General features: G+C 35.6%; 1 protein-coding gene across 33 annotated transcripts in view; it reads right to left on the reverse strand.

Moving 5' to 3' along the window:
- Positions 1 to 555: 555 nt before the first annotated feature.
- NRCAM (neuronal cell adhesion molecule) overlaps positions 556 to 22,980 on the reverse strand; it is a 153,855-nt gene continuing 131,430 nt past the window's right edge. For 11 of the 33 annotated variants that reach the window (XM_027682106.1, XM_027682116.1, XM_027682108.1 and 8 more), the window contains 6 exons: positions 22,615 to 22,680; positions 21,968 to 22,093; positions 20,434 to 20,586; positions 16,956 to 17,087; positions 13,226 to 13,304; positions 7,337 to 11,443 (listed from right to left, as the gene is read on the reverse strand). In XM_027682106.1, coding sequence (XP_027537907.1) covers positions 9,598 to 11,443; positions 13,226 to 13,304; positions 16,956 to 17,087; positions 20,434 to 20,586; positions 21,968 to 22,093; positions 22,615 to 22,680 — 2,402 coding nt within the window. In that variant the 3' untranslated portion in view covers positions 7,337 to 9,597. Of the gene's footprint in view, positions 2,907 to 3,475; positions 3,534 to 7,336; positions 11,444 to 13,225; positions 13,305 to 16,955; positions 17,088 to 20,433; positions 20,587 to 21,967; positions 22,094 to 22,614; positions 22,681 to 22,980 lie in introns of those variants that run through there. The other 22 variants (XM_027682118.1, XM_027682115.1, XM_027682117.1 and 19 more) reach the window with 8 other exon arrangements.

Genomic DNA, 22,980 nt, shown 5'->3' on the forward strand with positions numbered 1-22,980 from the left:
AGTTTGTTTCCATTCATACACAGAATAGACAAGATATGAAAAGAGCATTGCAATGGATTTTGTGCACTGTAAAATAAAATATTTTAAAATTCCTCACTTCATATACTGTTCAAAAACAGATGCCCAGAAATTTGTATGTCTGACAATTCCTTTAGGACACAAAATCCTTATTTGGGATTCTGTCTGAGGGCTCTTAATTTCAAATCAGCATTCTAACTTTCTCTTATTCACTCTTGCAGATATGGAACATGACTGTTTAATTTTTTTTCTTTGCAGAAATATGACTAAATAAATAACAAAAGCATCTATGGAAGTAAAATGTAAATAGCAGGAAATTTCAACAGGAAATGGTCAGACAAATTTATATTTTTTCAAATTATACCATATAAAGGTATGCAACTTTCTGTAAATAATTTGGTTGCATTAAAGGAAGTTCTGGAACATCAAGGGAACAACCTCTGCCAGACTTGTTTCATGCTGTTTTTCCACTTTCAATTCTTAATTACAGTATGAAGCTGCTGTGATTTTTACTGCTAGTGTAAACAGAACAAACAGTGAAATTTTAAAATCACATTTATTTTTAATACAAAATCTGTTGCACTATTACAGAAGTGAGCCTGTATGTTTACCCCCACATGCACAGATAATTCAGCATCTACGAAATAAGAGCAAAATTATATTTCTCTTTTACCAAAAACGTTGGCAAATCCTGTTAAGAAGTGTTCTCTTTGTGCTTTGTAATTAATGTTCATATAACTAATTTCATATTCCGGTTCCCATTAAGAAAACTGATCAATGGAAAACTCAAAGGTGTGAAAGAAGCTTATTACAGCTGGCTTACATTTGGGATTACTTCAGTTGTGCTTTACCTACAATATATACATGAAAGCTGCAAGGTGTCTTATGGGCTAATGTAATGCACTGGCAAAAGCTCTGAGTGGTACAATTAGGAATCTGCAGTAAATGAGCAGAACAGTTTTCACAGCAAAAAAAAAAAAGAGTAGATGCTTTAAAATACCATGCACACCATTGGCTATAGTACTTCTTGCACAGTACAACATAAGCTTTCTTGGTTTATTTGTCTGTAACACCTAGAAGCATATAGCATCTACGCTTTAAGTGTATTTACAAATTCAACGAAATATCTACATATAAAAAGCTTACTTAAAATTAAACTTGATGCAAGTTATGAAAAACCAATTTATTGGCAAATGAAACTGAGCATTCCTTCAACCATAGGTTGTTATAAAAATTTATATTTGGAGGTAAACATTTGATTGATATAGTATGCGATAAAATAATTTTTTAACCAATAAGGGTAATCCTTTACAAATAAACCATATTCACACTTGTCAGATTGAATCCTGTGGTTCCGAGCGGTAACCCCCACACTGCTTCAGGGTGTAGATAATTGCAAAGCTGCCACACTGATCAGGCTGGGACACAGAGGGAAATGCGCTCTCACCGGTGCAGTCAGCTGGTTTGGGTTTTTAACAATTTATTTTACAAGAGCTTATACCTTGCTGTGTTAGTAAATAATTTAACTCTGGTTGTGTTTTGGGGTGTTTTTTTGGTTGTTTTTGTTGTAAATATTCTAAGGCCATGAAAACGTTGTGCTGTAACTGTGTAGAAAGCATTTATTTTATTTTAAAGGGAAAAAAACCACATGCCTTCCTTTGTGTAATTTAAAATATTTTAAACTTTCCATTTTTAGCACAACAATTTCATAACACGTTATTTTTCTTTACATTTTTCCTTTATTTGGCAATGATAGTAGTCTGCTAATCACAGTTTACTGCACCAACTGATTGAGTAGTGCAGCGCATTACGGAATGCATATTGTATAAAGGCACTGAATGTACTCTGCCCTGTGTCTTCTGGAATATTTTCTCTCATTTTTGAAGTTTTACTTTCAGTGACTGTACAAATTCCAAAATGCATTGCAATGCGTATCTTTTATGCCCTAAAATCAATTCAACGTGTTTTGATGTAAAAATAGAACACTGTACTGCTGTAATACTTGATAGATTAAAAAGGCTATAAAGTAATAGGAGCAAAGAGCAGATAATAGGGTCTCATTAAGCATCAGCAAATGCAAGTGTCATACTTAAATCATTTAGCAATTATATACTGTACATACTGTTCCTAACTGTCTTGCAAAAAGACATATGATAGCTAGACATTAAGTCACCAATTTCACAACAATGTCCACAAAGACATTGAAGTTCTATATAATACTACTATAACACTCTGACAATGGGAACAGAATTCATATCCAGGGATTCAGCAGAGGACTGCGTAACAAATTGTCAAACCATGTTTTTATAGTGTAGACAAGATTACCTGTGAATTGTATAGCTTTTTTTTTCCCATGCATTATACTGCATTTTCAACAAGAAACAAAATTACAAGTTGATATTATTGTTTGTGTCAGTTCCTTTGAAAAAAAGTAAAAATACCCAAGTTTTGAACAAAATTTGAATTTTGTATTTTGATTCATACTAACATACCATTTCCTGTGTCATTACACTGTGTATTGACCTGCATATTCTCATAGCATTAACACCTGGTGGTGAGGAGCTCCATTACCTGCGTGTTCATAGTATGAGAAGGAAGATGTGCAAGTGCTTTAAACAAACTGAAGATACAAGGGGATTGAGTTCTGTGGTTACACAAATGAATTCATGGCATTTACAGGAGAAGGAGCCTCAGAGCTTTCATTTCCTTCTGCAGGTTCTTTCTCTTTTTTACCACTATATTGTCCAATAAAGGAGCCATCCTCATTGAACTGACCGTTTACACCTTCTCCATAGTCAACTAAACTATCATCACTGTCTTCTTTTTTCACAGTTCTGTCTGAAGGTGTCCGGCTTCCTTTTTTTAGAGGTTTATGGTCCTCTGCATCACTGGAGACACAAACAAACAAACACGGAATTAATGGATCTATTATTTATTAAGACAAAATCAGCCATGCATGCTGAGTTTATGAAAAGCATATGTGCAGCCCAATAATCCTTTAGTAAACCCACATCACATTGTAAAGAAAAATCAATATGATGCAGTTCACATGAAAACATGGTGTAGGAATGGTTTAAACAGAGAATGTCTTCAGTGGAGGGAGGGGGGGTTGTGGTTTTTTTTTTTTTTGTCTCCCCATCGTGCATGACTTTTCAATGACAAGACCTGGATCCTTGGCTTGGAAGCCACTTAGATGGAACTGCAAGCACTAAAAAGTGGGTTGTAAAGTTATAAAAAAAATAATTTGTTTGTTCTCCAAAGTAGCAAGCTTATGATGTGCCATGAAGTTAGTCTGTTAAACTTCTTAATTTCTTTGATTCCTTGAACATCAATGGAGAATGAATTTGGTTAAATGAAATATACTGATTTTCTTTACTAGTATAAAGAAAATAAAAGTGCTGCATTTTGAAATAATTTGTTACATAATGCAGGCCAGACTTACAACTTTCAGCCTTACCTTTCAAGAGACCTACATATTCCATTAAAAGGGTGCAGAAGAAACAAATGAAAATAGCCTAAGAAGAAAAGCAAAGTCCATATCCTGATAGTGATCAGTATTTTATCAATAGTACGTTGCTCTTAAAATTGTTAAAATATTTACTGTATTACAGGTAAAGCAACAATTTAGCTTACAGTAGCTAGAATTGAGGAGTTGAGTGCATGCTTATTCTTTTTCATTTCTTATCAGATCTACCTCCCTACCCTACTCCATAACTGATAACATTCTGACAGTGATTTGGAGGACAACAGATAAAGGAAAGAAAGATAGGGAGAAGAGATTTCTGTAGCAAAGTAACATGGTCTTTCCTTGTCAATGGAAAAGCTGCAGCACCATCAGCATCCTCAAATAAATTTGCAGCTGTAGTAGGTTTGTATTTCATGAAACAGATGTAGTTGGGCTGTTTTCAGAATCCTTTACATTGCACTTCAGTTTCAAGATGAAGATTTCAGCAGCTCCAAAGCATTTTGAATTAAAAACCACTACTGCTAGTTGCACTTTTGGGTGCCATTATTTACCTTAATATCTTAAACAGAATATGTGACTTTATTTGCATATAGTGCACAAAAAAAAGTAAGTAGTTTGGGGTTTTTATTTAGACTCATAACTTATAGAAATATAAAGAAAAATGTATAAAATATCAAAGAAATGAAATTAAATTTTACAATTTCCAGAATATTTGATGCATATATATTCAACAAATTCTTTTAACCCTCTAATTCCTAAACCCCAATACCTTAGATCTTCAAATAAGCCGTTTTCTTTTTTTCCTAATTAATATCTTTGAACACCCAGAGAAACCACATATATATATATATATATATATATACATCTGCAGAAACCATATATATTTATATGGATGTAATATATATATTACATAGCATGTACAAGGTCACATAGATCATATTGTTGCCTAACAAAAGCCTTGTTGAGAAACTATTGCTAGAAAACCACTACACATATTTTCCATCAAGCTGCTTCTCCTTATGTCATTACCTTTTTTTGGCTTTGGAAGATCACGTTCTAAAAGAAGGATGTCTCTAATATGTATATACTTACAGAAAAAGCATTCCAGAGATTTTATCATTCTGTGTATACACCAAAAAAGAAGTGGTAGAAATATCTCTTTTATATACATGTAATGAAACCTTATGCTCAAAGCACACACAAAGGCAAGATGTCTGAACTTGACAGTATCAGGCTTGACTTTTTAGTTTTCCTTGTGTACAAGCCACAAGGAAAAATATTGTGTGATTGATCTTCCATGCTCACTGGTGCTGCAAACATACAAGCCAGCAACATCTAAACAACTGTACTCCAAAATATCAAGAATCCAGCAGCAAAGTGAAAATGTTTATAACACTTTAAACACAAACACATTACAGAGACATTACTGAAGAGAGTTCATTTAGGAAGGACCCTATATTTAAAAGGCTGGAAATGGAATTGAGTATTTAATACTCACACAAAAAATCGTTTCCCCATTGCCCTCATCAGAGGGGAGTTATTAAAACAGGCCAAACATGTCAAATGAAGACCAGACCCTCACTTTGAAATAGTAACCAGCCCTTCTCCCAAAGCAAATCTGCTTTCTGGGTAAGACTATTAAAGAAAAGACATTGACGTATGATTTGTTGTTTAATTTTAGGTCGATAACTTCATAATTATTACACCATAATAGAGAGGAATGAAAATAAATTAAAACTGCATTTGTACCATATTCCACGTTGTTATGAATCTCTGTGCAAATATTCTAAAGTATGACCCTATCCAGTGTGACCCCAGCCAGTGTAATTCACTAGGCTGAAATAGACATTAAATAAATAATACACCATTATTATATACACTGTATTAAAAGTACCCACACTTTTGTGTTTAATCCAATAAAAAGCTTGATTTTCCTTTATAATTTAGATAAATTTGAGTATAGGAACTTCTGCTTTGTGTTGCTCTTATGGTTTTCTTGTCTATATTTTTACAAACAAAGTTTATTTATAAGGCAAACAATGAAGAAATACTTACACAGTATTGTGTAAGTATTGTTTGCATTGTGTCTGTGATTTTTCTATATTTTAATAAGGATGCGGAATCTACTGTCTCTATAATTAAAAACAAACAAACCTGCAGATTTACCCAGGAGTGTATCTGCATAGAGGTGGGCACTGGTCAGAGAGCACGGTCACAGCAGATGCAAAAATCAAATGTGAACCTGGGGATTCCTTTCCCGTGTTGCACTACACAAGTCCAGAGCGAGGTTATGCCAAGACTCTGGCAGAAAACCAAGTGGAATTATCCAGGGTGCTTTCCACTCCATGTTCAGGAAAAGGAAACGTATGCCATGATACCATTTATTCTTTATCAAACTGGATTATGACTCCTGTATTAGATGAATACAATGTTTTGGGTGGAAAAGAAAGAAACTGAGGAAGAAAGAGGGAAAAAACCTAACAAACAGGAGAGGGAGAAAAATTGAAGACATCAATGTTTTGGACAGTAATTTTGTTACCCTGGGGATGCAAAACACAGAAGGGGCTCTGGTGCTCTGGAGAAATAAATGTATTACCTGTTTGCTGCTAAGAAACAAACTGCAAAAGCTGCTGAATTGCATTATGAATATGGGTGCCTACACAGCTATAGAACACTTTAGGCTGTAGAATATATAACATTATATTGCAAAAACATGTTAAAGCAATAAATTTTTATATGGTACCTGCAAGATTTGCCAATCTTGCTTACAGTTGTTCATAAAACTATTCCAAAATGCAATCAGGATAAAAAATAATTTCTTTTCGTTTCTGTTTGTGGTTTTTCTTGCTGATTTTTATACTTACCTAATGTAATATTGTGATATAAAAAATAAAGTGCAAATTGAGTTGACTAAAATTACAGTGGGAAACTGAAGAAGTTTTTGAAAAGAGTCATGTATGCAGTGCATACAATTAGTAGTGAGAAAACAAGACTGGAAGGGAACCAAACAAACAAGATGTGAGAATGGGTATGAATTCCATATTTAGATCAGACAGCCATGGAAGTTAAGTGTAGTGATACTTTTACTACTTTTTGTTGTATAAATAAATTCCATACTAGTAGCTTTTTAAGGATGAAAGTTTCTCAATGAAGACTCATATGTACCAATCATTTTGATAAGTACTGACATGTACAACATACACTTCTTGCCCTTTTAGTAAGAACAGTATTTAATATTAAAGCATACTCTAAAAGCATGACTTCAATATTATTCATGAATCATTGCTAATATATTGATGCCTTAAACCCCAATAGCTTTCTTATTTTTCTACCTTATAAGTTTTATAGGTAATAGAAGTAGATTTTAGAAGCAACCCCTTTCTCCCTCCTCCCCTAGCACCCCTTAGTTTATACATTCCTTAAGCCTCTTACCCCATTCCATACCCCCCATATCAACCCTATTCCCGTATCCAGTAGAAAATGTTTAGTCTCTTAGTCAAGGCAAGCCTGTCTTGTTTGGGGAACGCTTGTATCTAGGCCTAAACCGCAGGACAGAGTCAAGGAACTGGGTGACTCTGCTCTCTGTACCCCGAAGATGATGAAGGGAGGGTCCCAAAAGGACCCCAGACCCAATTCCGGGAGGTGGGCCAGGGGGTGGACCAGAGCAAAAGTCAGAGGATGGACACACTTGGGATTGGCCAGATATTGTTATAAATGTAACATCTCGGGCACAGCCCGGCGCGCGCTGTGTAAGATCTCTTGCCTTGGCACAATTAAATCCTTTCCTTATCTCACCCCAACTAACGGCTCCTGAATTTTTTCTAAGCACCAGCTGAGCAGGCATCAATATGAATACATGTTTCTTTTTCTTCTTAGTGTAATGAACAATATCAGACTTGCAGCTAATTGTTAAGAGAGATAAGAAGTACAAAGGTAACAATAATATAAGTGCAAAGTACAAATTTATTTTTTTAAAAAAGTACTTCCATTTCACAAGCTCATCAGTTATCGAGAGAAATATGTACCTTGAAATCTCCTTTCTTCTTTCAACTTTTCAATTTTTCTTCCTTAGATATGGGTACATGCAGCAACCAGTCAGAATGGGGAAGACAGTTTTACGATGCCTCTGCAGTCCAGCAGGCAACTAGTTCCCACTAAACTTTGCCACATTCATGGACATGCAAAAAGACTCAATATACAGTTAGCAATATACTACTTTTCCTTATAACATAACTGTCATATGAAAGGCAACATAAACCAAACAAAATGGGTAAAACATCCTGAGCTATGGGAGGCAGAAAGAGGATGCAGAAGATGAAAACTGTTGGCAGTAAATTCCTTCTTCTGTGCCCTCAGGTCAATAGTCCAGAAATGTTTCAGTATAAGCAGTCATGTAAAGCCACAGAAGTACCTTTCACTAGGGCTTCCCTGCACCCTCCAGGGCAATCTCTGCCCTAACACCTTACAGGTTTCTGCTCACACTTCTAACTTGTTAGGACTGTGCAGGTGACAAATGCTTGCCCTATACACTTATGCACATGTATCAATCCAGACATCAAACCATTTTACTATTTCTTATTTAGCTAAGACTTAAGCACATCTATATTAGTCTTCTGAGTAGTTTTTCTTTAACATCTCTGTAATACTCACTCTTCAATCCTGGTAGAAGCTGGAAAAACTGGGAGGTTAAGCTCTAGTTTAGATGGCAATGTGTTGAAAAAATTGTTGTTAGTCAAAGAACCTGACTTGCTCCTTGTGAAAATTTTAAAGAAAAATCTGCTTGAGAGAAATTTAAACAACTTTCCACCCTTTCTATTTCTGGTAGAAAATTATATGAAGGGAAATCAAGTACTGATTTAAAAAGCAATCACACAGATACTCAATAATTAAAATAAGAACTGTCAAAGAAAGCACATGTGTGTAATTTAGAACACAGCAAGACTAGTGCCAAATCCAATTGGACTATTAGGTTTTTCAGGCAGCCCGCTGAGATAATCTCTTGTGCTAGAAGGGACCAAGCTTAGAATTACAGTGCTGAGGCACAAATCATGGCTAGGTCCCTTTGGAAACACACCCAAGTTGCACTAAAACTTAAGTACAAGAGAAAAAAAATAGTTGCAGTTACAAACCATATTCTCATTGTAAATCAACCCAGAACATGAAGGAAGAGTAATACATTATCTAGCAATCTCAAAACTCTCTGCCAGAAAGTCTCTTGTAGCATCTCCAAGAATTTCTAGGAAAAATACTGTGCATGTCAAAATGTTGAAGAAAAGAGGCAAAATAATTCAACAAAATGTGCAAACATCCTTTGTTACCACACTAGCAGTCCTACTATTGGAGTTGCCTTGTCCTGTTTTGTCTTCCTAAGAACATTCTGCAGACTGCTGCAATTTTGTCCTCCCCTTGTAGTTAACTAAAAAATGCAAGCTTCCAGTCTCTCCCTACCTATAAACCCATAGGTCTGTAGCTGTTATAACTTCTTAATTTCTCTCAATTTAGGGACCAGGAGGGAAATTAGGCTGATGCATACACCTGAACAGGAGCTCTAGATAATCTTTTATTTTAATTTAAATAAATATACATCTGTCTTACTTATTCTGTTTCTTGCAGATGCTTGGTGTAAGAATTGACTGTCCACAATGTACTATCTCATTGCAGTTTGCTACAGAGGCACTGTTTTCCCTTATTATGTAAAAGTGAAGGAATCCAGTCACAGGACCATAGTGTACACAATCATTCCATGGTTCTTGAAACATCTGCATTTCCTAAACCATTATTTCCTTATTCAGTTTGATATGGCAGAAAAATCTGATGTTGGCTGCAGAAGGTATGCTCTTAGATGAAGTTGAGGAGTGCAAAACTGTGAACAAATCCAAGCCATTCCAAGACCACCATTCATGGAATGTGAAAAAACCTCCCCTAAAATTAAGAGCTGTCATTTCTCTAGAACGTATTAATTATTCATTAAGATCTAAGCAACTTAATAGTTTAAATTTTATTTTGAAACAACTAATTTTCTGAGGACTGGGCTTACTTGTCCAGAAATATTGAAACATTTCCATCTTTCACTCTTCTCAGTTCCTGAGAAAGAAGGAAGCATGTCTATGTTCTTAGAAAGTTCCTCTTGATGGTCTGGTGTCTCTCTGAGAGTGAGATGTCTTTTTGTACTTGGCGTGGAATGACTGTGAGATTTTATACTTTCCCTTCCCTCCTTTGAACTTTGAAGGAGAACGCAAGGAGCTCAGACACTTGTGAGGATAAGAAAAGGAACAGCTTCCAACAGAGCTCTTTTTTTTCATCTGATGCAAGGAGTATTTGTGTTCTGAGAAATCCTTCATGATCTGGACTAAGGATTCACCAAATAGCTTGCCCCCTGTGTATGGCAAAGACAGCAGTTTACATTTTAGATCTAGCAATGAGGTCCAAGGACGCAGCCATATAGCTCTCCAGGCTACAGTGAGGCATGCCATATTTTTAACAGTGAGTCTAAGAGAATCCTCAGCTGCATCATGGATAAAATTAGCTGCAATTTTACATAGCCTGCGTTTCCTCTGCATGGTAGCAGATGGGAACCGTTTCTTTTTGAATCTGGCTCGTTCTTCCTCCAACCATATAAGTAAAGCCTTAGAAGCATAAGTGCAGTAGATAGATACTCCAAGCTGAGCTGCAACTAGCTTGAAAGATCTTTTAATTGCTTCCTCAATCTTTTTGTCAGTAGGATCTTTAGGGAGTGCATCTCTATTATCAGGCACTGACAGTACAGAATCACCAGTAACCAATGCTCTGTCTACCTCAGGCAAGGTCCCCCACAAAGCAGCTTTATCCCCTGGAAAAGGATAGAGTTTATGAAGTACTGCTGGGGCTTCATGCTTGGCCTCAGGATTACCCCAAATCCTGCAGACAAGATCTTCCACAGCTGAATGGATAGGAAGTGCATTATCTACCTTGCCTTCTTCAGAGGGGATAAGCAGTTCTTCTGAAGCACACTCAGATTTGGAAGATTTTAGCATTAACACCCTCTTTATGTGTTTGAACAGATAATTCTGATTCTCCATGTCAAATTTACGCAGAGGATCTGGTCCTTCTTTATCTTCTGTAGGGGACTCAGATGCCACCTCCCCATCTTCAGGGGTTGACTCAAACTCCAAGAAGGCCTCGTCAGGCTCAGGTTTCTCCTTCCCAAAAGCTGTTTGATCTTTTAAGCTGTCCATATGGTCAGACTCAAAAGTCTGGGAACTGCTCCCAGATGCTTCTAAAGGAGCCACTGGAACTTCTGTAATTGGTATCCTGGGATGCTTTACTGAATGGGACCTAACCTGTGCCACAGATGTTATACTTTGTCTGGCTGCTGTCAAAGCATCCTTTAAGACAGTAGCTAGCTCAGGCACAATTACAGATTTCATTAGTGAATTCTTTTCAGATTCAGAGAAGTGAGGAGCAGTAGAAGGTCTTACCTTCTCGTGGCAGGAGCTCTCAGTGTCTTCTGAATCTGAGCTGCAGTCTGGGGTCTGGCTGCACCAGTGCTGGAGAGAAGAATGCTGCCTTGCCAGTGAGCCACCAACTGAGTTGCAGCTGAGGGGTTGCTGGAAAGGGGATGGCTGTCCTGCCTGAGAATCTGAGCCCTTCTCCGACCCCATTATCACTTGCTCAGAAGCATGATGTCTAGAGCCATGCCTGTACTTCCATTCGTCTGACCTCTTTTCCTCTCGGCAGAGAGAAGCAGAGACACAACTAACCCTTGTCAGCTCTGAAGACTGCCTAGCCCTCCTCCTGGTGTAGGAGGTCTCTGATCTGGTGCTGGAGTATTGATCCCCTGACCTTCTGAAGAAGTTGGATCTGTCAGATCTCACAGACTTTGCTTTGGTACAGACAGGGTCTGCTTCAGAAGAATTGGCACAGCTACCTTTTCTTTTCTTTTCCTTGTCCAGTTGCTTTCCTGTCCAAGCAGACATGGACCTGAAGTGATGAAAAAAGTTCAAAATACTCGAATTCCTAGATCTTTCAAAAATTACATTTTTTTTCAAGAGAAACCCTATACCCTTTGTCCTTAAAGAAGCACTGCATCATGTGAGGCAGACAAACTGGGAACTGAGTGACTGCAGTGATGCTGGGCTGCAGAGAGGGTGGCAAGATATCTTCTGTAATCTGACTGGTTGCTGCTGCTGCCCTGTCTCTAAGGAAAAAACAGGAAAGCCCAATATAGACTAATTACACATAAATACATTTTAGAAGGAGTTTTTGCATGGTACATAGGACAAGCTGTTTTATGTTAACAAGTCTGAAAGCTTGGCATGCTTGGCTACCCATATTCACCAGACATGAGGTGGATAAATGCATTATAAAATAATTTATAAAGCTCTAGATGATTCTATAGATTAACTCAAGCCACTTAAATATGGAGGCATAAATTCAAATCTTGCTACAGATCCCACAAAGACTTCCATACTTATTCCAGGCCTGAGAAAAGATGTATTGAGGTCATATCATTTGTACAATTCTGTACAAAGGTCAATTTCTGCTGCTGGAAGTTCCAAGTATCAAAAACCAGTGGAGCAACAAAGGAGAATGAAAACTGGAATGCCCAGGAAAACTTAGATAGTACTTATTTACCTCTGCTTCCAAACATTGCTTCACACTTCTCTTTTTATCAGCTGAATTTAACTAATTCTTAGGTACTAATGTACTGTAATAAAATACTATTCTGAACTCATTAATGTAAGAACAGAGTATTGTATTTTTTTAATCAAGGGAAAATAAACAGAAACTGCTCTTTGGCATTCAGAACTGTACATCTATTCCTGTTAGATCAAGATGTACATTTCCCTTCTATGAAGAAGCTATGGCAACAGTGTAGATCCTTCTTGAAAAAAACCCCTTTTTTTTTAAATGTACATTTGTAAATGTCAAATCTTAAAAATAATAAAGGGCTTCTATAATGCTTATGACACAGAAATGCACTACAAAATCTATTATATCACCCATGTAGAAGATAATGATATTGACCTATTTAGAAAATAATAACATTATTTACTGCACTAATCAAAAAACAACAAATAAAATGCTGCTTATTAAATAAGCTATACTTATAATCGCTATATGAACAGACTTGCCCAGCATGCTTTTGGTAATGCCAGGAGATTTGGCTAGATTGCATTTACAATAAAGGAAGAGAATCAGGAATAGGAGCTGTGTTGCATGCTTTGAAGCTGCTTGCTATGTATCTTGTACTGAAAAACTGAAAGGGAGATTTGTTTTTTCTTGTAGGACATGACTTCACCTCTGTGTATAACATCACTTCATTGTTATTGGATTAGATGTTAGTACTAGCACCCATTTTAAATGTTTGTTTTCAAGTCAACTTAACAGCAGATTGTCTCTACTAGGCTTTAACTGGAAATTTATTTTCAAAAAACCATAATGCTAAATGTGCCCTAACGGAAAGGACACTGTATCTATTTGAACTATCTGAAAGCTGGCTTTGTAAATAAAGATTCCACACTTTGAGACAATTGTGTTTGAATCTGGATTTCACCCTGCACTAGCAGATGGCTTATACTAAGCTTGGATAATTTTTTTTTCTAATTCTGCGGTTGAAATGCTACCTATAGTTCTATATAACACTGGATACAGAATCTTTGACACAGAAAAAAAAGTTAGTTTTGAATTAATAAGTGTGATACTATATACAGCACATGTGTGACATAACAGTGAACATGACAAATCACATCAGTTGCTCACCTGTATTCACCAAATGTTCCATCATCTTCTTTCATAGGTTGTATTTCTGGATCAGCATGTGCATCCTCCTTTTCCTTCACTAAAATATTTGAAATGGTAATTTTTATCATGGAACTGCAAGATGAGAAACCCTAAGTCCTTAATTTCTCAAATTGATCACATTTGGCAGGAACGTGGTTTGAATAATTTTTTTAAATAGGGTCTTAGGGTGTTACATTTTTTCTCTTGAAGAAAAAGATCTGTTAATTAGTTATAGAATTTTATTTTCATTCAAGTATAAAATACTGTATGTCATTTTGCATTAGTAGAACATTTTCTTCCTTTCATTTCTAGCACTAAAGTTTTGTTAAAAATCCTACTAAAATAATTTATTTACTTATATTATTATTAGAGCTATTGTTTATTGATATCTGAATAATTTAGTTTTACTTAACCATGATCTGTGTTTCCTCTTGATATTTGTCTCATACTGATTGATAAAACTGAATCAGATTCACTTGGGTTCACTGTCAGTTTCTACATTTTCTGCTTTCATTGCACACAATAAGACTCCAGGGAATTTTAAACAGTATTTTGAGAGTTATTAATATTGGAAAAAAATAGGCATGGTCTGTTAATTTCTTCTTTTCTATAACATGATCAAAAGTAAAGCAAAATCACCTACGCTGGAACCTAAATTTAACACTATTGTATCTCTTGCAAATCCTTGGTTTATGTTTAGTCATCGTTCCCTAGTGAGAATAAATCCAGGCATATAACTTGTCCCTGTACAAAAATACATGTAGCACAGAAACTTTGACAGAGAAACCCACTAGCACCTGAGGAGTCAGATGTTTACAGATGACACATATTCATCTAAATAATGATTGTTCATGGAGTAAAATAATATACTGACTTGAAGCATTATCTTCATGGTTCTTCCCTCTGCCTTTTCATTTCTGTTTCTCTGGCAACTATTCAAATCTTTCCCTTGTTTAGCAGATACAGTTATATAACCCAATATACAATATATTATCTTTTAATCTGGTAATTTCCACACTTAATTTTTACATCATTAATTTATATGCTGTTATTTAAGAGGATATGAATCACTCCTGATAGTATTTACTAAGTATATAATTGCAGTGAGGCATAACACCTGGGGATGTATCTGGCTGCTGTAATTTCACACTGAAGTAATTGATTGCTTTCTACAGACCATAGGAAATATCAAGATGACATGCTAAAATTATGATGAAAAAGAGTTCATAACTTTGATTTTCATAGATTTTCATAACTGTGCTTCCCATTTGTCACTACAAAACAGTACATTTGCAATGAGACAAGAAATAAAATTAGCTATATAGTCACCACTATAAACACCAGTAATTACTGAATGTGGAAATCTTATAAACATTCAAGGTCTACCTTTATATATGTGTGTGTATATGCATATGTAGCTGTGCATAAAAATATTAATACCTTACAGCTAATAATTCTGCAGAAGCTGAGAAAAGAATGGCATATCAGGGATCCACAAAGTAATGCCAGCCTTAGCATCCAACTGCCTTCTATGTTTTTACTCAAAAACTCTGTTTTGCCCTATTCTTGATGGTGGCTCATTTCAAGTCTTCCCTACTCTTTTTAGATCCATCACTTTCCTTGTTTCAATCTTAAAACTTTCATTTTCTTTTCTCAGTTCTCTCCACTGAGAGTCACTTTTCCTATATCCTCAATAATCTCATTTTCTTTTTAAATAATCCAAATATAAGGAAAAAAACCTAAGATGATGTCTTCAACCTGTCATATAACTTTACATAACACTGGTCCTTAATAATCTGTCTTTTCTTCATGGGCATAGGCAGTTGGAACAGAAGCTTCTCTTGCTCAATTCTTGCTGTTACTACAAATCTTTGCTCTCTCTATAAAACAATTTAACAGTTAGATTGGGCAGAGTAGGATTCTTGTATTTAATGAGGTGATTTTCTTATAAAAATAATCTGCTATGCTATGTTCAGCTATAAAAGATTCCCCTATGAAGAGGCAAAGTTCTTAGTGTTCACTGACACTAGTTTTCAGAAGTGCACTGGTCAAAACAAGCAAGAGAAATTAAAACAAAGTATGGATTTTTTTTTTTGCACTTTTGTAAGTGCATCCTGCTTTTTCATGCCAAAATTAACAGTATCAGCTTCAAGAAGTTTGAGGTGACTTCAGATAAGCATTCTAGAGTCTGAATATTTATATAATTTCCAAACCTTTGGAGTCTGTAATATAAAACAGAATTTTTTCAAAGTCAAGATTTTACATGAAACTTAGCAATTGTACTTTCTACTGGAGCTAGGAGAGGAAAATGAAAAATCAAATTCTCATTTGATGCTTTAAGAATTGATACAAACACAGATAAACCCAGATAACCAAATTACGGCTAGGGTATTAAGGAAAAGTTTATTCCAAAGGTGTAAACCCTAAATACACGGCTAAATCAAGCAATGGGCAAAAGAGCAGCCCAGAAAATCCATTCCAGTGCTTTTATATAAACAGCTTTTGCATGCTCGTAACTTCAAGGCCGTGTTCCCCCGGTGCTTTATGATCTCCCTCTCTCCCAGCAGGGGCTTCAAGCATGTTTGTGAGAACTTTTGCCTCTTCTTGCAACCAGAGAGTTAACTTCTCAAACCAGACAGCCAGAAAAATAGGGAAAGAGTTTTATGGGAAGGAGTTTTTTCCCACACTGGGTTTTTCCCAGACCTAGTTTTCCCAGCAGTTAAAACCTCCTTGAGCAGAACTCTTTTTTCTTCTCAAATAAATCTTCCGCATTTAACTTTCTGTCCCTAGATGCTCACCTGAAGTTTGTTCATAGACACTCATCCCTCAACAGCTGCTCTGAGATCCTCTCTGATAATACTATGCAAATCGGTTCCCACTATCCTTTTCAAGAGAGCTTTAGTCTATGGACCTACTACATAAACAGAAATGTAAGATCGGAGAAAGATATGTACGATACATATACGCACGAATACATACATACACGTATATGCCTTCTCTAATATGTACACCAGGAGGAATGAGAGTTTTGATAGGAGACATACATTGTATACTTTCAATTTTTAATTAAAAGTTATAAAATCTACTTGGCCATTCATAGACCCAATACTAAAAAAAAAACCCTCCCCTTCTTATAAAGAAAAAATTTATAGAAGAAAAAACAGCCTTACTGAAGGACGGTAACTTCACACTTAGCTGCAAAAATGCAGAGGTTGAAGACAATACAGATTCTGGGAAGGAATTGAAGGCATTTTGTATTTGAGACAAAATAACATATGAAGAGATTTGTCCTATGAAATACATTCCCTGTACTTTAAAGTAATGCACTGGCTGTGATCAGGTGTATGTTTCCACACTTTCTGACCAAATAAATAAATTGCAACTCAGCTCATTTTAGTGGATTGAACCCATCTGGACTATACTTCTGAAAGTGGAATATGCAGGAGTGGTGGTATTTCAAACCTCTAGAGAGGTCATGCAGTAATATGACTCTCCAGGACTGAAGGAGGTACTTCTCTTATGCTTAAAGAGATTGAGGTTTTCTACCATTATGCAGATTGCTCCTGCCAAGCCCACCACATGACGACTGATTTGCCATATACACAGTGTAAATGTAACCCCGCAGCAAACGTAATTTTTCAGTAAACCTGAAATCTGTCTTAATGGGTTACCAACAGATGAATTTTAATGTCATTGTTAAACAGCATACCTGGATATTTGCCACCCTTATTCCTCCTTATGAAGCAAACAATCAGTAAAATCAAGATCAGAAGAGCAACAGCACACATAAGACCAATGAACCATCCTTGAGTAGCGATATCTACCTGCCGGCTCGCCATTGCTGGAGGATAAAAGAAGAAAAATTAGATGTTTTGCTGCATTTAAATGCTATGCTAATTCAGATAAATATAAGCCAGTATACATTGTTCATTAGGGAATAGCATTCACTGTGAAAAAAAAAAGTATTAAGAAAGACAGTGAGTATTATGTATTTTTTTTACTCAAAAAGTTTCCAAGTACATAGAACTTTTGAGTATATAAGAATTCTGCCAACATTTAAGCTTAGCAACTACTTTGTGAAATCTGCACACACACTACATTGCTTTCCACAAACCTCAAAACTATTCTGAGCCATTTTACATGAATTAAACTACTGAAATGAAATAGCAAATTATAATTCACACAAACATGTCAATTGCATTCTCAAAATGAATAAAAAGTCAATAGTCATTAGCTAAGGCATTTCCATCAGTGTGAAATGGGGAAACAGATGGGTCATTCAAGGCCATAACATTCAATTTCAAATAAAAATTAAAAATGAAGCATCCTTTAAAACCTTATTAAACATTATGTTTTCTGCCTTTCCTCAAACCTCATCCTACTCTTCCTACATCCTATCATGACTGCCATGATTTAGGTTTAGTGATGCAATCGGAAAGCCTTTCCTTGGCACTGTTTCTCTCCAAATGCTGAGTCTAGATGGAAGATAATGTAAATGACAAGCAAACTGCACAGGAAACACTACAGTCACTAATAAGATCTGTGTGGTTTTGGGGTTGGATCTCTCCTACTGGTCTCAAACACTGTAGGAGGATTTTTCTGGTAAAGCTGATTTTCTACTCTGCTTTTCGGAGACTCGCCACAGGCAACTGGACTTAGGATTTGCTGTCCCGAGAAAGTGCGAAGGGTGAGAGGTGTTTGGGGTGCTACAGAGAGAGGAAGATATGAAGTGGAGGAAGATGGGCATCCATTCAAACCTACTGTGTTCATTCTTCACTTTCTTCTCTAGTCCTAAACCCCGAGTACGAAACTCTATGAAGCGTTTCCCAATAGACAGAGTTCAAGCCCATGTCTCAGTGTTATTTCCTAGTTAAGAGAGAGGCTGAGACAGCTAGCTTGGAAAAGCAGCTTTCAATGGGCCCACATTCCTAAGGGTTTTCCAGGGACTCTATTGAAACTCAAAGTATTTCTGATGTCTGGATATAGTATCTCCTATCCATTCCATACAGAAGACCAATTGTGGAGATATGATCAGGAGTCTTCTCAGCCCTTGTTTAAGAATATATTTTCTGATATTTTAGAAACTCTTTTTTTAAATGCACAATAATTTAAACTATTTTTGCATGAAACTCTCTACAGGTTATATAAATATATCCCTTATATACACATATATTTATACTTTATATACCACATATAAATATATATAAAATATATGTGGCAATTTTAAAAAACAAAATCACAAAGGCTATCTTCCTCTGAACTATAAATCAAAATAAGATAAAACTTTGTTATCACATTAGTGTTAAAATTATTTGTGGTTTTGCATATATGCATTCATAATAAGGCATTAAAGGTTGTGTAATACATACTGCAACAAAATGCAAAAGCACAATTCACATTCAAATGTAGTAAGAAATATCATCAAGACAAACAATTCACGCATAAAAATATGCAAGATAGATGGGAAAGAATAAAGATGAAAACTTATTTATGCAGATTTCTGTATTAACTTATTGCATATCCAGTAGGAAAGGGTTTCTAGATCTCTGTGCAACTTTTGAAATGGCACAACAATTCCTGTTTATGCTAAGCAAATTATCTGCTTCAGGTAGAAAAACTTTGACTGTTGAACCACTAATGCAGGAGTCAATGCAGTACTCTGGACTGGGAATGCCCAAAAAGATAAATCTGTGCACTGGGAAAATGCTCTATAGGAATGCTTGTCAAAGAAAAAAATGTGGCAAAAGCCTCACATTTGAAACGTTGTAGTTTCATTTCTATTAAGAATATATTCCGTATTCCAGTACTTTCCTCTTTGTCCACTCCATTTTTGCAGTGTTTAAAAGCTTTGACTTAGGCTGGAGACTGTGACACAAAATTTTTCTGTAAGAAATAGATTATGTATATAATTTCATGCTGGATATTGAAACTTTCCATTAGCAAGAAGCAGAAGAGAGTGTGTTTAAATTCACTTTTTCCTTAACTATTCAAGGGCCTGAGTCAACATGACTAGGTAAGTACAGGATTCCTTGTCTATTGGCTCAGTATTTTTTATGCAGAAAGATGCTTTTGGGAAGGTTTCCATTCAGCTTGTTTTGGATTATATTATAGTCTTGATCCTTGCTTACTGCTGCTTTAGGCTTTGGATGTGTATTTGCATACAATTTTACAGATATGCTTTTGTAGCACTAGCTGTTTTTGGCTCTGCTTTTAGCTTGTACATATTTGCTTGGCACTGTTATTCAGCACCATGTTTTCAAAGCTTTTCTGCAACATGATAAACTGTGAACAGAAATGGAACAAAACAAACCAACAAAATGATGATTTTAGAAAGTGCTCACTTTCAAACTGGCATATCCATTACGTATTTTGTTGCCTGATAATCATTACATAATGTTCACACATATTTTCATATTTAAATTACTTTGTTATAATGTTCTGGAGTTGGTGAGACTACTGCTATATAACTATGCAGAGACCTAAATGTCTGGAATGAGCAGAAGTGGCTAGCAAAGACCCAAATAATAGTAACAGCTGAACCAAGAACATGCTGTGATGGCAACAACGTATTTAGCATAACATCAAAAAACTTCCAAAAAAGCCCTTTCTCTGAGTGAAATGGACAACCATTGTTGATTTGCTTATGAAGAAATAGGACTGCAATATGTACATAAGGAACTTAAACAGACTTACTGATTCCTAGGATATAGATGTGGCATCAAAATCTATATAGAACCAGTATATGGCAGGAAAAGAAACATTTACAAGTAGGAATGTCTTAACACTGGTATAAATAGATCACATGAGACATCAAAATGAATCTGCACTGATTATGCAGATATTTTAGCTCTATTAAACGAGACGTTACTTAAATACAGCCATCTAATTATATTAATTAGAAATATAAAAAGTAGGTCATCTCCAATGCACAGCGCACAGATGAATTGTGAGCAGTGCATATCTTGCCTCTAAGTATAAACATCAGTCAAGCAGAGTGAATTGAAAGGATGGACACATTCATAATCTGGCATTATTTAGGAGTTTATAAAATAACTTAACATTGCTCTATGAAAGGAACATGCAAAGATGCCATCTACAACATCTCTTAGCTAGAAGCAGTTCAGCATTTCAGCACCTGGTCTATCAAAATTCTGACTATGATACAGAATTGGTACGGTGTGCCTCACCTGGACCTGTCTCAAACACATCCTCTGAACTCCTAAAACCAGACAGGCCCTCAGCACCAACCCGGACTTTATATGCTGTTCCTGGTGTTAAACCCTTTAAGACAAAGAAGCTTCGAGAACCATTTACAATTTCCTTTTTCCAATCTTCTTTGCCTACAAAAATTTTAGGAAAACAACATATTGGAATTTTAATTTTCTCTGTATTACTGAAAGTTTCTAGACAGAATACTATTGACAGTTACTTGACTAAACTATGGATCATCTGAGAAAAATAACTGTTCTCTCAAAAATAATAAAATTATATAAAATTATGACTAATAGATTGCATGCAATATATTGAAGAAGACATTGTACAGTAATTATGAAACTATTTTAAACATTTGTTCCATTGTACTAGAGAAATACTAAGTTAATTTATTTTTAAATGCTTATTGAACTTATAATTATTAAATACATTAAAATAGATTTCATCATGGCTAGGTTTCGCGAACGAAGATTTGGGAAGGGCTCTACCCACGTTTCTTGCAAGCGCGTTGGTGGCTAAAAAGGCCAATACGAGAAAGGCAAGTCCGGTTGCAAAAGACACAGCAGAAAGACTCCTTAGATGGTATATTCTGCAAGGCTCGATTCTTTCTGCGTTGTCTTTTCTCCTCAAGAGTGATCCTGCGTGCTTTCTCAAAAGCATCAGCAGTGTTATAAATGGTCTGTCTCCAGGCCTCCCGATTAGAGGCCAGAGTAGACCAGTTATGGTGATCAAATACATTAAAATAGATTTAATCTCTAATTAAATAACACTTTTGCCGTTTCAGTCAATATTTACTTTGGTCAAGAAATTCTATTTCAAAATCTGAATCTGTTTCTCTCATATCTTTTTTCTATTACAGTCTCATCTACTTCTCTGACTGATATCCAGAAAAATGCATTTATATCCCAGTTTTCAGATTATTCACCTTTACTGATAACTTTAGAAGGGTGGAGTATTTGAAAAGAAGTATCTTGCTTTTATTAGATAATTGTGTTTTAATTATTACTGGTATTATCAAAGACATAAACTTGGTTTTATGCCAAAAAAGTACATAAGTTGGTTGATATCTTATTTTAAGTTCTAATTTAACAAAGAATATTTTTTTAATTCTTTTTTTTTCCTGAATTGGGCATAATTTAGGAAAACTGTTATGTCCTATTTTAATGGAGGTACTACTGTACCTGTAATGTAATACATTTACTCATGTAATCACTGCATGATAAACAACCGAATGCAAAGTACATTTTTAGAAGTTCACATTCCAAAGAATTTATAAAATAATACAAAGGAACAAAGGTTCATATTCTATCTAAGCATCAAACACCTGCTACACATTGATGTTTATTAAAATGAAAATTATTTGATCTTCTCGATCAAATTTAAAAAATCATTTTTCTAGACATTTAAGAGCTATCATTAATGCTGGGTCAATTTAAGACCACATTTACTATAAAGATCTTTGAAAAGACATCTGAACACTTCAGTAAATTTAATGGAACGACTTCTTACTGCCTGCTACACCATATTCAACATAAAAGTTCGCATGATCTGGTCCCTCATACTCCCAACTGATATTGGCATAGGTCTCAGCGGCAGCTGTTGTAACATTTCTGATCCTTGGATAAAGTGGTTGAACTGAATACACAATAGAAAAACAAAGAATATGCAATTGTGACTTCATACATTTAAAAAATATTCAAAGAAGTTGCTATGTTACTTTAGACTACATACAGGGGAAGTATACATTTGTCATTGTTTCCATTACTGGAAATTAGTGACTGCAGTAGTGTATTTTGCAATTGAATCCCAGGCAATTACTACACTATGAAATTATAAAGTAAAATTCATGTACTCTACTGAGCACATCTTGTAGCACAAAAAATACCTGCTTAAATACTTCAAAAACTGCCAACATTCTGCAAAACATTATTTCTATCCATCTGGAAGTAAAATGCAGACAGCTGTAAAGCGAGAACATTGTCAGGGTAATGGGAAATGGTAGGACAGAAGGGAGGTATGAAGGTTGTACACTTCTCCCTTTATGGCACATGGCATCGAATGGACTGCAAATGCCCCAACTGCAAATGCCCCAACTGCAAGCCTTTATAGGATTTTGTCTCTGTTGCATTGATAATGATAAAAAAGGAAGACAATACCCTTATAGAATGTTGGACGGACAGTGTGCATGACTGGGGAGGTTGCAAAAAGGATTTCTGAGTATCCTTCACCATCAGAGATAGAAGGGAAGAAAAAATAAAGAGTAAAAACACTTTACATCAAAATGTAACATTTAAATAATACCGTAAAACCTTACCTGTAAAATAAATAATACATGCACACTCTAAGATCATGCAAGATTCAATTAGTTTTGCTTGTTAAATATAGAACAGCTCAATGATACACATGTATTTGAAAACAAACTGAAGTATGCGTGTATTGACAGCTTTACTCTCACAGGACATTTCCGAAATCAGCTTTGTTAACATTGTGGATTCATGGCACCTTTAGACGCTGGAACACTA

Source organism: Neopelma chrysocephalum, unplaced genomic scaffold (genome assembly GCF_003984885.1).
Source record: "Neopelma chrysocephalum unplaced genomic scaffold, ASM398488v2 Primary Assembly neopelma1_62, whole genome shotgun sequence".
NCBI lineage: Eukaryota > Metazoa > Chordata > Aves > Passeriformes > Pipridae > Neopelma > Neopelma chrysocephalum.